The 12,592-nt window shown below is 39.4% G+C and overlaps 1 protein-coding gene across 1 annotated transcript; it reads left to right on the forward strand.

Annotated features, from left to right (window-relative positions):
* Nucleotides 1–507: 507 nt before the first annotated feature.
* LOC137102413 (C-type lectin domain family 17, member A-like) lies at nucleotides 508–11,496 on the forward strand. Its single transcript, XM_067481923.1, has 6 exons — nucleotides 508–745; nucleotides 1,411–1,527; nucleotides 7,514–7,659; nucleotides 8,256–8,393; nucleotides 9,688–9,806; nucleotides 10,651–11,496. Exons 1-6 carry the CDS (start codon nucleotides 583–585, stop codon nucleotides 10,787–10,789), a joined length of 822 nt encoding a protein of 273 aa, XP_067338024.1. The 5' UTR covers nucleotides 508–582; the 3' UTR covers nucleotides 10,790–11,496.
* The last annotated feature ends 1,096 nt before the right edge of the window (nucleotides 11,497–12,592 follow it).

Consider the following 12,592-nt stretch of genomic DNA (forward strand, 5'->3'; position numbering starts at 1 on the left):
ACTGACCCCCCAGGACTCTGGGCCTGTGCCCACTATAGTCTCATGATCCATCAGTGAATTCATCTACTTTATCTTATATCAATCAGAGTTTTTAGATTTCATGTGTCTGTTGTACTTTTACACACTTTGTACTGATGGTTGCACCAATAGAAACAGAGTCTGACCACAACCATTTTCATTGCAGCCTGCTCTGCATTAGTGACACTATGATGTTGTTAAGTCACTGACAGACTGATGGTCTGACACTTTGTATATTGTTAAATATTCTTTCATTAAAATGATTTTGTTCATCTGTAAGAAAGAAACACTTCCTGTTTTTTATTTCCTGTTAATCTGCTGTTGTATTTTCATCCACCAGTAAAATGAATAAAAAGGTGTGAACACATTTGTTTTCTTGTTACTTCCTGAACCAGACAGAAGGTTGAACTCTGACAGCAGCATCAGTAAAGTAGATCATGTTACTGCATTTCTGTCTGCCACAGGTCGTAGTTTATACTACAGTAGAAGACTTTAAAGTTTTACTGCAGCACAGTAACAGTCAGTGAAGTTCAGCTACTGTCGGTCTGTCTCAGTCGTCTCAAAATGTCTTCAGATATTTACGCCAAACCAGATTTTTCCAAGAAGGTGAGATACCACAGAAAGGTGGAGGAAGATGGAGGAGAGTGGGAGGAAAGAGAGGTGGATATCTACGAGAACACAGATGATATCAGAGATGATGTCACTGATATTCAGTCACAGGAAGAAAGTAAGTGATTGGACACAGGTGTAAATCTGCTTTGTTGCTCTGTTCTGTCCACACAGCATCTACTGCACATCTGTTCATCTTGTTGCTCTTCCTGAACTTTCTTTTATTCTCTATTAAAGGTTTTTTAATGGAAAACATGACAAATCAATATTACAAATAACTTTGTTTGAGTGGCTTTAGATCATGTTAGACTGATATGTGATGTTTTTCCTCCATTCAGAACCTGCAGCCCATCACTGTTCTCTCTGTATCTATATCCTACATGTCGAATGTAGAATGTAAATGTAGAAAACTCATTTTCAGGTGTTTTGTTGCTGAATGTGTTCAGTTTTTAGCTTCAGTCCTACTGGTCACAGTTTAACATTTATTCAGTTGTCAGATCTGTAGAAGCATCAGCTCTGGTAAAGAGTTTTACCACAGAGTGGAACAAACACACAACAGGAAGAAGTGGGAGGTGTAAAGTGACTGTTCAGTTGGACACTTCTGTGGTCAACTGCAACACGAACATGATAATCTGTCAGATCACTGATCTCTAGTGTTGCTGTGACATTTTGAACAGATGCCACCACAACCACAGACCTGAACCACGATGCTTGTGTGTAAACCACCATGATTAAAGCTGATGATCAGTAACAACCAGCTTCCATGTTGTTTTGTCTCTGTAGGACCACAGACTCAGAATCATCCTCCAGTCCACAGAAAGTCTTTCAGAGGAGCTGCTCTGTGTCTAGCAGTGCTGTGTCTTCTGATGGCAGCTGGGATCATCGTCCTGTCCACACATCGTAAGATAAACTGCTCTGATTGGTTGTTCTAGATTTGTACTTTATTGATCCTGAGGGAAATTTAAAGCATCCAGTAACTTACACAGCTTAAAATGCTGAAATACACAAAATAAAATATGAATATAAATAGTAATGAACAGTAACAGTCCAAGTTTTTACTAAGCCAATAAACCTAAGTTAGCTCAGTATAAAAGTGAACATGATGAGACTAATAAAGGTCAAGAGGGCAACAAAGCCAGTGAAACACAACACAGTGACGGTGGACACTGACTGTGTTGTTGCACCCTGGACTTTGGTACTGAGCAGAATTAAACTGATGGCTTGGGGGACAAAAGGACTAAAAGTCTTGAAGCTGTTCAGCTACAGATGGTTTGAGCTGCACCATAGCACAAAGTCTTTCACCAGGCTCCTGTACCCCCCCTCCTGATAAACTCTACAATGGCTGTGTCATTCACATGGGACATAACTTGGAGTTGTATCCAAAGTCTGATGTGAACAGGGTGAACAGGACAGAAAAGAGCACAGTCCCCTGTGGTGCCCCCTTTTTGCTGACCACAGTCCCACAGGTGAACTCCCTCAGTTTGACATACTGTGGTCTCCCTCCACTTATCATCTGGAGTGTTGCTGACTAACCACGTCTCTGTGAAGCAGCAGACTACAGTCCTTGTTAATCCTCTAGTTTTTCACTGCAGCTGCCAGATCATCAGTCTTCTTCCACAGTGAATTAACATTCCACATAACCACAGATGGAACAAACATCTTATGCCTCTGGTTCTCCAGCTGCATGGCTCTTAGTTTAGTACCGGCCTCCTGCCCCAGTACTTGCACCTCAGCTCACTGTGGATCTTCTTTTTATTTAATTATCTTCATGTGTTTGGTGAGAAGTTCATTATGTTACAGGAAGTAGGAATGACAATAATGTCGTTTTTGTGATTAACTGTGAATCTGAAGCTGTTTAAAATCAATTTCAAATTCCATAATGAAGCTTCATTTATGTCATTTCATGAAGCATCTTTGAAAAGCTCATTATACCCTACTGACATCAAGTGTGTAAATTATTTGCAGCAAACAGCACCAATTATGATGAAGGTAAAGCACCAGGTAATGTAAGTGTGTAGAAATGTATTTGATGTCAGATGTTACCCACCTTTAAATTTCCCCTTCAATTGGTAAAAAGAAGAAAAAAGTTTGAATACCTGGGATTCATAACCAGTACAATGGTACAATACCGTTGGCCTCCATGTTGGTCTCTTGGAACTGTTTGCAACAGTTTTTCAAACTCTCTGTCCCGCCGTGTCCAAGCGGTGCAGTGGAGAGACATGTCCTGAGCCTGTCCACGTGTATGGACATTTAGCAGACTCCTAGAGCAGCAGCAGGTCCTGATCACTTCACTGCAGCAGTGTGTGGCAGCGATGCAAACACCCACAAACACTAATGAACGTCTTTCTCTAAGCAGCAAGTGTCCAGAATCTCCCAGTGTCAGATGTAGTTACCGTCCTCACTCAGTAGCTTGGTGTAATACGTGTCTCCCACATTCACCATGCTAGCATGAAGGAGCTAAGCTAACTACAGTCCACAGCGTGGTGAAGGCCTTAGAGTCTATGAAGTGAATGTAGAGACAGCAAACAGCTCCTACTGCTCCCATACTTTATAAAATACAGATACAGAAACATTCAGGAGTTTAGTGAACCAACAACATTACTGGAACTTTACCAAACATGGATATTGTATTTTTGTCTCTTCCCTCAGTCAGGCTCCGTTTTCTGCTCCTTCCTCCTGTTCTCTTCCCTCCTGCTTCGTTCTTTGAGTTTCCCACTCACCTAAACATCACTAATTGTCCAACACAAATGACTGACACCTGTGTTGTCCACTAACAACACAGAGAAAGGGAGAAAGATGCGTTTAACAACCATTCTGAACATAGGATATTTCATTTACATAAGTGTCCAATTATAACAGTCCACATTCAACAAAAGCTGGAAACTCCCCTTCTGCTCCACACAAGCACTGAAACTTTGATATCACATGGAGCATCACTACTGTTCACCTGATCACATCCTAGCAAAGGAATCTGAACAGGTGCCATTGGGGCATCGAGGTGTTTCATTCACTCACATACAGATAGTTCACAGTGATCTGTCCTGTCATTCTTACAAACTATGAGATGGTTTAATAGTATGTGTGTGTGTGCAACAGCTCCAAACTAACTGAGTGGGATAAATAAAGCTGTATTTTATTGTATTGATCAGAGTAGGTCCAGTTCTCTCCTTCATGACCTTTGTGAGCCGTTGCACCACTTGCTCTGTCCATGTTTTAAGCTGTAATTTTTACATTTATTTAAAACTTAGATTTGTGGACTTTGAACAGAATAATAAGTTCAAACTGCAGCAACAGCTCACACATCACATTTCCTGTCAGAAACACTTCTTGTTTTTATTTAGTTTGATCTGAGACAGGAAGTCAGCTTTTTACACCTATAATTATATGCTAATGATATGCAGACAAACACAGTTCTGCTAATGAACCTTATATCTTAGTACGATGACCAGGAAACATTTAAAAATATGAGAATGAGCTGTGTTTCTCAATATTTTTGAACGTTTTCCAGATAAAATTCAGAAATATAAAATAAAGATTTACATCAAACACAAATGTATTTAAAGTGTCAGTGGGTGTGGTTTGTCCTGCTGCTACTTCCTTGATGCTCTCTGTTCAAAGCTGCCTGACTCAGACACAAACAGACAGTGAAGACTGGTCACAAAGAAGTTCACTTAGTTTTTAGCTCTTTAGTTCATCAACATGTCGACAGAAATTCAAACTGAGTCTGATCTGAGGGTGAAATATATTAGAGGAGAGAGAGAGAACATGGAGGTGGAGATGATGGAGGATGGAGATCAGTGTGATGATGTTGGATCACAAGAAGCTCGTGAGTTTGAATAATTATGTTCACTATTATTGTGGGAACGCAAATAACTTTTACAGCTTCAGTCTCACTGTTAAAGAACAAAGTTCCTGTAACAGTTGGTGATGTCATTATCTTGTCATCAGGAGCCATTTAATACAGCAGGAGTTTAAAAATCTTTGTTCACCAAACAGTTGGAGTTAATTAAAGTAAAAACCCTCCATACTGTAGTTCATTAAAGTCCCTTAATAAAGTTGAATAAAACATATCCTCTGTGTATTTTGTGTCTGTAGAACCACACAGTGAGAAGAAGCTTCCAGCTATGAGAAACAGCAGTTTCAGAGTTTTTACAGTGTCTCTGCGAGTTCTGTGTCTTCTGGTTCTGGCTGGGATCATCACACGCTGTGAGGACTTTTATTCCATAATGTTGAAGGTTTTATTTTCTTCGTAGCAACTTTGTCTCCTAGAAATGATGTTAGAAACATGTTTCTTACAAATTAATGTTGTTGAACTTGTTAATCATTTAGTCCTGATCAGCTCTGGGCTCATCACACACATTGTCCTAAACCATAGGATGATTAAAGACTGTCCACAGCTGTTGGGCTGCTCTCCAAGCACCAACCATTTGTCATCTTGTGAGGAGAATTCAAATCCAGTGGCTGTTCCATCAGTAAACAGGCTTTGAAAAACCCACAGACGACCAATCATTTCAAAGAAACACAGGATATAGTTGTGACCACCTAAAGCTCGAGCTTGTCACGATTTTGGTTAAGGGAGGACCCAAGTGAAGAGACTGTGAGAGGGATTGCAATAAGGGGCTTTTATTGACAGAGATTTAGATGGTGAACAGAAGTCGCTCCCAACAGTAGGATACTAGAAACTGGATTCAGAACAGGACCAGCACACGAAAGGAGTTAACTTAATATTATCTAAGGTGACAACAGAGTGGACGTTGAAAACAAGAGGGGACAAAATTTACCAAAATAAACACAACTAAGGCTCAGGGACGAGTTAGACTAGGAAATGAAAGAACAAACAAAGGCTACTAAATAAATAAGGCACAGATAAACGTTAAACTACTAAAGCAGGTAAACACAAGGGGAAGGCTAAGGAGACTAACAGGAATATAAAAGGACACAAACTACTGAACAAAGGATGATATGTAATAATGATTAAAGTAAAACGGAGCACAACTTAAAACACACTGGAAGGGAAAGATACCAAAGTAACACAGTTGGGGGAGCACGTAAACACAAGAACTAAGGGGAGGCAGACACGAACAAACTAAGCATAAAGCACTGGCAAACTGAAGAACACACAAGCAAACCTAAACACGAAAAAACCAGGATCAAAACAAGCGGAGAAAACTAGAGACTAGACCAAAACACTGAATTAAACAAAAGGCAAACCTCAGACCAAAACCACACAGAAAACACGGAGTCCAGGATACTAGAGTCCAGATTTCCCAAGAGTTCAAGAAACATAAGTTTAGGCTTTACCAAAAGTCCAGAGTCTACTGTGGGGTTGGTGAGGACAATAACGACGACAATGAAGACAGTAACAACGATAGAAGTGACCATGTGAACAACGACGAGGATCTGGCAGGGAGTGAGGGGAAGACTGAACTAAAATAGAGGAGGAAACAGGTGCAAACCATCAGGGACAAATGAAGGCAAAGCTGGGGAAAAGAACCAAGGCACCGGAAGTAGGGGGGAGGGGCCACAAAATAAAGGTCCAGGAACAGGAAGTGCACTGAGATCCTGACAGAGCTGTTAGAACTTGGTTACTATGCGTCTCCTTCAATGTGCTGCAGGGCTTATATCCTGGTCCTCTTCTTTTTCCATCTATACTACATCCCTGGGTTCTATCATCCACTCACATGGTTTTTCCTATCATTGCTATGCTGATGACACACAGCTCTTCCTGTCCTTTCCACTGAGGACACTGATCCACTGATCACATTTCTGCCTGTCTCTCTGACATATCTGCTTGAATAAGAGAAAGAAATCTTCAGCTCAACATCACCAAGACAGAAGTTCTAGTCTTCCAAGCCGGACCTTCAAACAACATCAGCATCAACATTGGGTCTTCAATGATTGTCCCCACTAAGTCTGCCAGAAATCTGAGGATAATCATAAACAACATACTGACTTTTACTGACATCTCCTCTGTCTCTAGGGCAGCAGATTTGTCCTCTACAACATCCCAAAGATCAGATCCTACCTTTCTGAATATACAAGACAACTCACTGCTCTGCTCATATCATCCAGGTCTACAATCCCTCCCACCTACTACGCTCTGCTGATGAACATTTCCCCTTTAAAATAGAAAAACTCTTTTCCAATCAACACTTCATCTCATTGCACTTTGCTTTAACGTTTTCACCTTGACTTTTCTGCTGCTTTGTTCTTCACTTGTAAGTCACTTTGGATAAAAGTCTGCTAAATAAAATATGTAAATGTGAAAATACTTTGTTCCAAAAGTGAGACACTAGAGGGCAGTTTCCACATCATATGAATGAAGGTGCTGCAGGAACCTACATGGGACACAAAGTGTTTTCAGAGTTATTAGGAAAAAACAATAATAATTCACAATTCAACAAAGCAAAAGTAAATATTGACATTTTGTCCCATAATTTAAAGTGCTACATGTTTTCTAATAATGTCATGTGCTCATGTAGTTAATTAGTGGATTTGGCAGGTTGGAAATAGGTTGATACTGAATTTCTCAGTAAAATGTTCACAACACAACAACATGTTCACAGAACAACATCTACTTTGTGACAACAGCAGAAATAAAGTGATTTCTGCTTCTGTTCAAAGTCACAGCACTTGGTGAAGTTGAAATCCTTTAAAAACAAGTATTTAACATTACAGACATTTGTGTTGGTTCTTTGTTGGCTCTAGTCACGACTCCCTGAGTGAGTTTATCACAGCAGGTGAAAGAACAGTGGCTTCAACAGGTTACTAGTGTTATTAAGTGTGACAGTGACACTTTAACGTGCTCAGGAAACTTCAATATGCTGTATTTAAAACACAATGATTTCATGGTTTTGATCTGTTTGGATTTGGTTTTTCCCTCCAGATATTTTAGTGACTTTGGAGAAAAATGATCTGGAGAAGAAACTCAACAACGTGAGTCACAGTTCCAATCAGTCACAGCATCTCATCAAGCAGCTCCAGGGTAAAACTTCAGGATCCAACTTCACAATGTTTCCATGTTCTCATATTGTTTTTCTACTGTTCTAATACAAAGACAGCAGTCAACAATACTCAGTTACAGAGACTCATTGTTTCTTTGCTTTTGTGTTTCTCATCATTTCATTCAGTCACCAAAGAAAAAGAGCTTCAATCCAGGATTGACAACCTCATCAAGAACTACAGTCAGTCCCAGAATGAAGTCAAACAGCTCCAGGATAAAATTTCACGTAAGGTTTTGAAATCGTTACCAAATATCATTATACACAAGATTCAGCTTCATGTTATGTTGAGACATGACAGGATTCATATTGTTGTAATGTTGTTTTTAAGACACGTTAGTCACCAACAGTCAGTTACAGGATTAAAGTAATTTCCATGAAACAACTTAAATGTGCCTTTATGTTCAGTTAGAGTTGTTTCATGTTGTGTAACATTTTCTATGTGGATATTTCTGTTGCAGGTCATCACTTAAAAATCGGAGTTTTAACTTCTTTCTAAACTGAAGCTGAAAGAGAAAAGCAGCAGATTAAGATCTTATTTTACACAGTGACACTACAGATCATCATCATTCTGATACTGAATGACATGAAATCTGTCTTTAAACATTTGTTTGACATTAAGGGAAGTTGTGTCCTGAAGGATGGAAGAAATTTGGATGCAGTTGTTACTTTAAATCCACGGAGAGGAAAAGTTGGTCTGAGAGCAGAAGATTCTGTCAGGACAGAGGATCAGATCTGGTGATTATCAACAGCAAAGAGGAACAGGTGAGTGTGTGTGTGTGTGTGTGTGTGTGTGTGTGTGTGAGAGAGTGTGTGTGTGTGTGTGTGTGTGTGTGTGTGTGTGTGTGTGTGTGAGTGTGACTGTGTGAGTGTGTGTGTGTGAGTGTGTGTGTGAGTGTGAGTGTGAGTGTGTGTGTGTGTGTGTGTGTGTGTGTGTGTGTGTGTGAGTGAGTGTGTTAGTGTGTGTGTGTGTGTGTGTGAGTGTGTTAGTGTGTGTGTGTGTGTGTGTGTGTGTGTGTTACTGTGTGTCTGTGTTAACGTGTGTGTGTTAATATGTGTGTGTGTTAATGTATGTGTGTGTGTGTCTGTTAATGTGTGTGCGTGAGTGTGTTTGTGTGTGAATGTGTGTGTTTTAAAGTGTGTGTGTGTGTTAGTGTGCGTGTTAATGTGTGTGTGTGTATGTGTTAATGTGTGTGTGTGTGTGTTAATGTGTGTATGTGTGTGTGTGTTAATGTGTGTGTGTGTGTGTGTGTCTTAATGTTAATGTGTGTGTGTGTGTGTGTCTTAATGTGTGTGTGAGTGTGTGTGTGTTTGTCTTAATGTGTGTGTGTGAGTGTGTGTGTGAGTGTGTGTGTGTGTTTTAAAGTGTGTGTGTGTGTGTGTGTGTGTGTATATGTGTGTGGGTGTGTGTTAACGTGTGTGTGTGTGTATATGTGTGTGTGGGTGTGTGTTAACGTGTGCGTGTGTTAACGTGTGTGTTAACGTGTGTGTGTGTGTTAACGTGTGTGTGTGTTAACGTGTGTGTGTTAACGTGTGTGTGTGTGTTTTTTAACGTGTGTGTGTTAACGTGTGTGTGTGTTAACGTGTGTGTGTTAACGTGTGTGTGTTAATGTATGTGTGTGCGTGTGTGTTAATGTGTGTGCGTGTGTGTTAATGTGTGTGTGTTAGTGTGTGTGTGTGTGTGTGTGTTTCTGACCTGCTGTCAGTTTTTATAGACAATGAAAAGTCCCATGAATATGGGAGAATTTTGATGAACTATAACCAGGAGCCCTGATCTCAGTTAAATGAACAAAAGAAAAAGATGTGAATGATTCAAAAAGCTTCTGCATGAACAATGAAATGTGAAATAAACAGTTACATTTTATTGAAACACAACAAATACATTCTGCTCATAGAAAATATGAACTTTAGTTCCATTCAAACAATGTTTGTTACAACTTTTCTTTTCCTCCAAGTTGTAACAGATTCAAATGTTCCTTCAAACAGATTCACATGATGATGTTACTAGAACAGAAAAACTGAATGATGAAAGAAGAACTGATTATTGAATTTCTGTTAGGACTTTGTCACCGAGCTGAATCAGCATGAAGAGTCCTGGATTGGTCTATGGAATCAATGGTCAGACACAGAGCGAAAATATCAATGGAAATGGTTGGATGGATCACAACCGACAGAAACGTGAGACAGATTCTCTATATAATATATAATACAGTGACATCAGTCATTTTTAGGAGCTAATAGGATCATGTGATAAAATGTAGGACAGTGACAAAATGATCCAAATCTCTTTGGAAAAATCTTTCTATGAACTCTCTTCATCTCCAGTCTGTGATGAGCTGCAGTAACAATGAGTCAGGATTGAAACATGGTTCAAAGCTCTGGTCACAGTTCAGAGGATTGAATGTGTGTGCTGCTCTCTGTATCCTCACACAGAACAAACATGGTGGAAGAAAAACTAGCTTCAACATTTAGAGTCAAACTTTCTTGAACTTGATCTCAGCATGAAGGAGCAGCTGCCTCTTCTCTGCTCTTTAGAAAGTGAAGAACAGATGAAGGAAAAAGCTGAATATGATCATTAGTCCCAGGGATGGATTCAGAGAGCAGCTTTCCAACCACTTTTTCCTGCTGCTGTCTTTTCCTCAGAGACAAAGCTGAAAGTGATGTGAGGAAACCTGTTGACAAAGTGAAAAGTCTAAGAGACAGTGACTGGGCTCAGAGAGAGAAACACTACTGAACATGTGCAGTGGCTTTAAAAAGCAGGAATCAGAGCAGGAAGACACTAAATGCTGCTGGAGTCTGAGCAGAGTCACTAACTTTGATTGGAATGAATGGAGGAGATCTCAGAGTCCTGGATCCAGGTTTCAGTTCACATCTGGGATCCTTGTGGTGTCAGCAAATCCCCTACATAGTTACTAACATGACACTATTTCAAATCATTAAAATGAGATTTAACTTTATTTGAAAGTGAAAATAATCATGAATTTATCAAAGTCAAAAACAACGTTTGATTTTTTTCCCACAGCTTCTGGGCGACAGAAGAACCACAATACACTTGGTCTTCATATGCAGCATGTTGTGATCGACACGGAAGATGGAGAAGTGAACAATATTATTATGATAAAAACTGGATTTGTGAAAAGAAGATTTGCTGCTTCCTCTGATGACAGAGAGGTGTGTAGTGTTGGGATGAAGCTGTTTGTCAAACTCTGAAATGTTCTTCCTGATCCTCAGAGTCATCTCACATTTGTTGACTTGTTCATTCTGTGTCACATGTTCAATCCTCTTTATTCCATAGATATTGTCCCTCTGTGCTCTATGGTGCAGACAGAGTAGTGGGGTTGGAAGTCGTCCACACAACAACTACATGTGGACTTACTAACTCTGTAGTCCCACTAAAATGCTGCAGTCACAGGAAACTGCAGCTTCACTTTGTCTGAACTTGGTTTATTGATGAGTTTGTTGCTTCTTTATTTTCTGACACACCTGGAGTCAACAGCTGATTATTTTGAGAGGTTTAGTTTGGAAAATAAAACTTTTCTTGATTGTTCTGACAAATGAATATGTTTTAATCCACATTTCTATTGTTAATTTTTAACATGTATGGGGGAGAAAAAAAATAAACTCGAGAAATATTACACAAAGAAATGTTGTCGACTTTGATGTGAATTAGTTTCCACAGAATCAAACTGATATTTACGACCAAATACAGTCTAATAATTAGTCCCTCTTGATTTCAATGTGCAGTCAGTAAAAACAAACTGGCTCCAGGAATAAGAAAATGAAAATACATCAACCATCCATCCTCCACCATGTTTGACTGTGGGGACTATGTTCTTTTCTTTGAAAGCCTCATTTCTTTTTCTGTAAACAGTGTCTTGATGTCCTTTACCAACAAGCTCTACTTTTGTCTCATCTGTCCACATTCTCGCAGAAGGATTGTGGTTTCGTAACATAAGTTCTGTCAAACTCCAGTCTTGCTTTTTTATGTCTTTGTGTCAGCAGTGGATTCCTCCTCTGTCTCCTACCATAGTGTCCCTTTTCATTCAGACGGTGACGGATAGTGTGAGGTGACACTTCCAGGGAGGTTAGCTACAGAGCCATGAGCTGTAAACCTCTTGATGATATTGCACACGATCTCTGGAGATGGACTTTTAGCCTTGAGATTGTCCATGTTTTTCCACCTCTTTCCACTTCTTTCTTTTCTCAATGCTCGGTGTGACACACAACACAAAGGTTGAGTCAACTTTCCTCCATTTTAACTGGATTGTTGTGGATTACTGTGTTGTCCACACCTGTTACTTGCCACAGGTGTGTCTACATACAAATTCTGACAAAATTGCCAGGGTGCTGATATTTTTGGCCATGACTTTAGATGAAAATGGTTTTCAGTGCTTTACTTCCTCTTTAAATGTAGTAGCCATGGCGACAGTCAGGCATCACTGATGAAGCATGAAAACAGATGGTTTCAGGACTAAAGATAAAAAGTAAAACTAGTTCCAGAGTATTAAGTTGGACAGAACATTTTTGGAAACCTAATATCTATAAATTGCTGAAATTAAAATGTTAGTTTAACAATAGTTGGAACTTAAAAATTTAAATGTCTGAAGAAAGTGTGATGAAATAAACAGTTTCTGTAATGGTATTAACAACTAAATCAGCTAAAAAGATGCAGTAATGTCTACAATTATTATATAAAATAGAAAACAGTATAAGTAGAACTCCAGAGCTTAAGGAGACAAAAGTACAGTTGACAGCAGTCTGCATGTTTCCAGCATTGAACGTTGGCTTAAAACCTCAGACTATAGAGAGACATGACTCTTTGATGCTAAAACAGTTCTGGAATGTCATTGTCACATTTTGTCAGCTGATGTAAAAGTGACCATGAACATAATGTCACATATTTCCTGAAGGTTTAGATTTTATATTTGAAAATAATCTATGCTGTCTTTAATTCTTTATTAGAA

The sequence above is a fragment of the Channa argus genome, chromosome 1 (genome assembly GCF_033026475.1).
Source record: "Channa argus isolate prfri chromosome 1, Channa argus male v1.0, whole genome shotgun sequence".
Taxonomy (NCBI): Eukaryota; Metazoa; Chordata; class Actinopteri; order Anabantiformes; family Channidae; genus Channa; species Channa argus.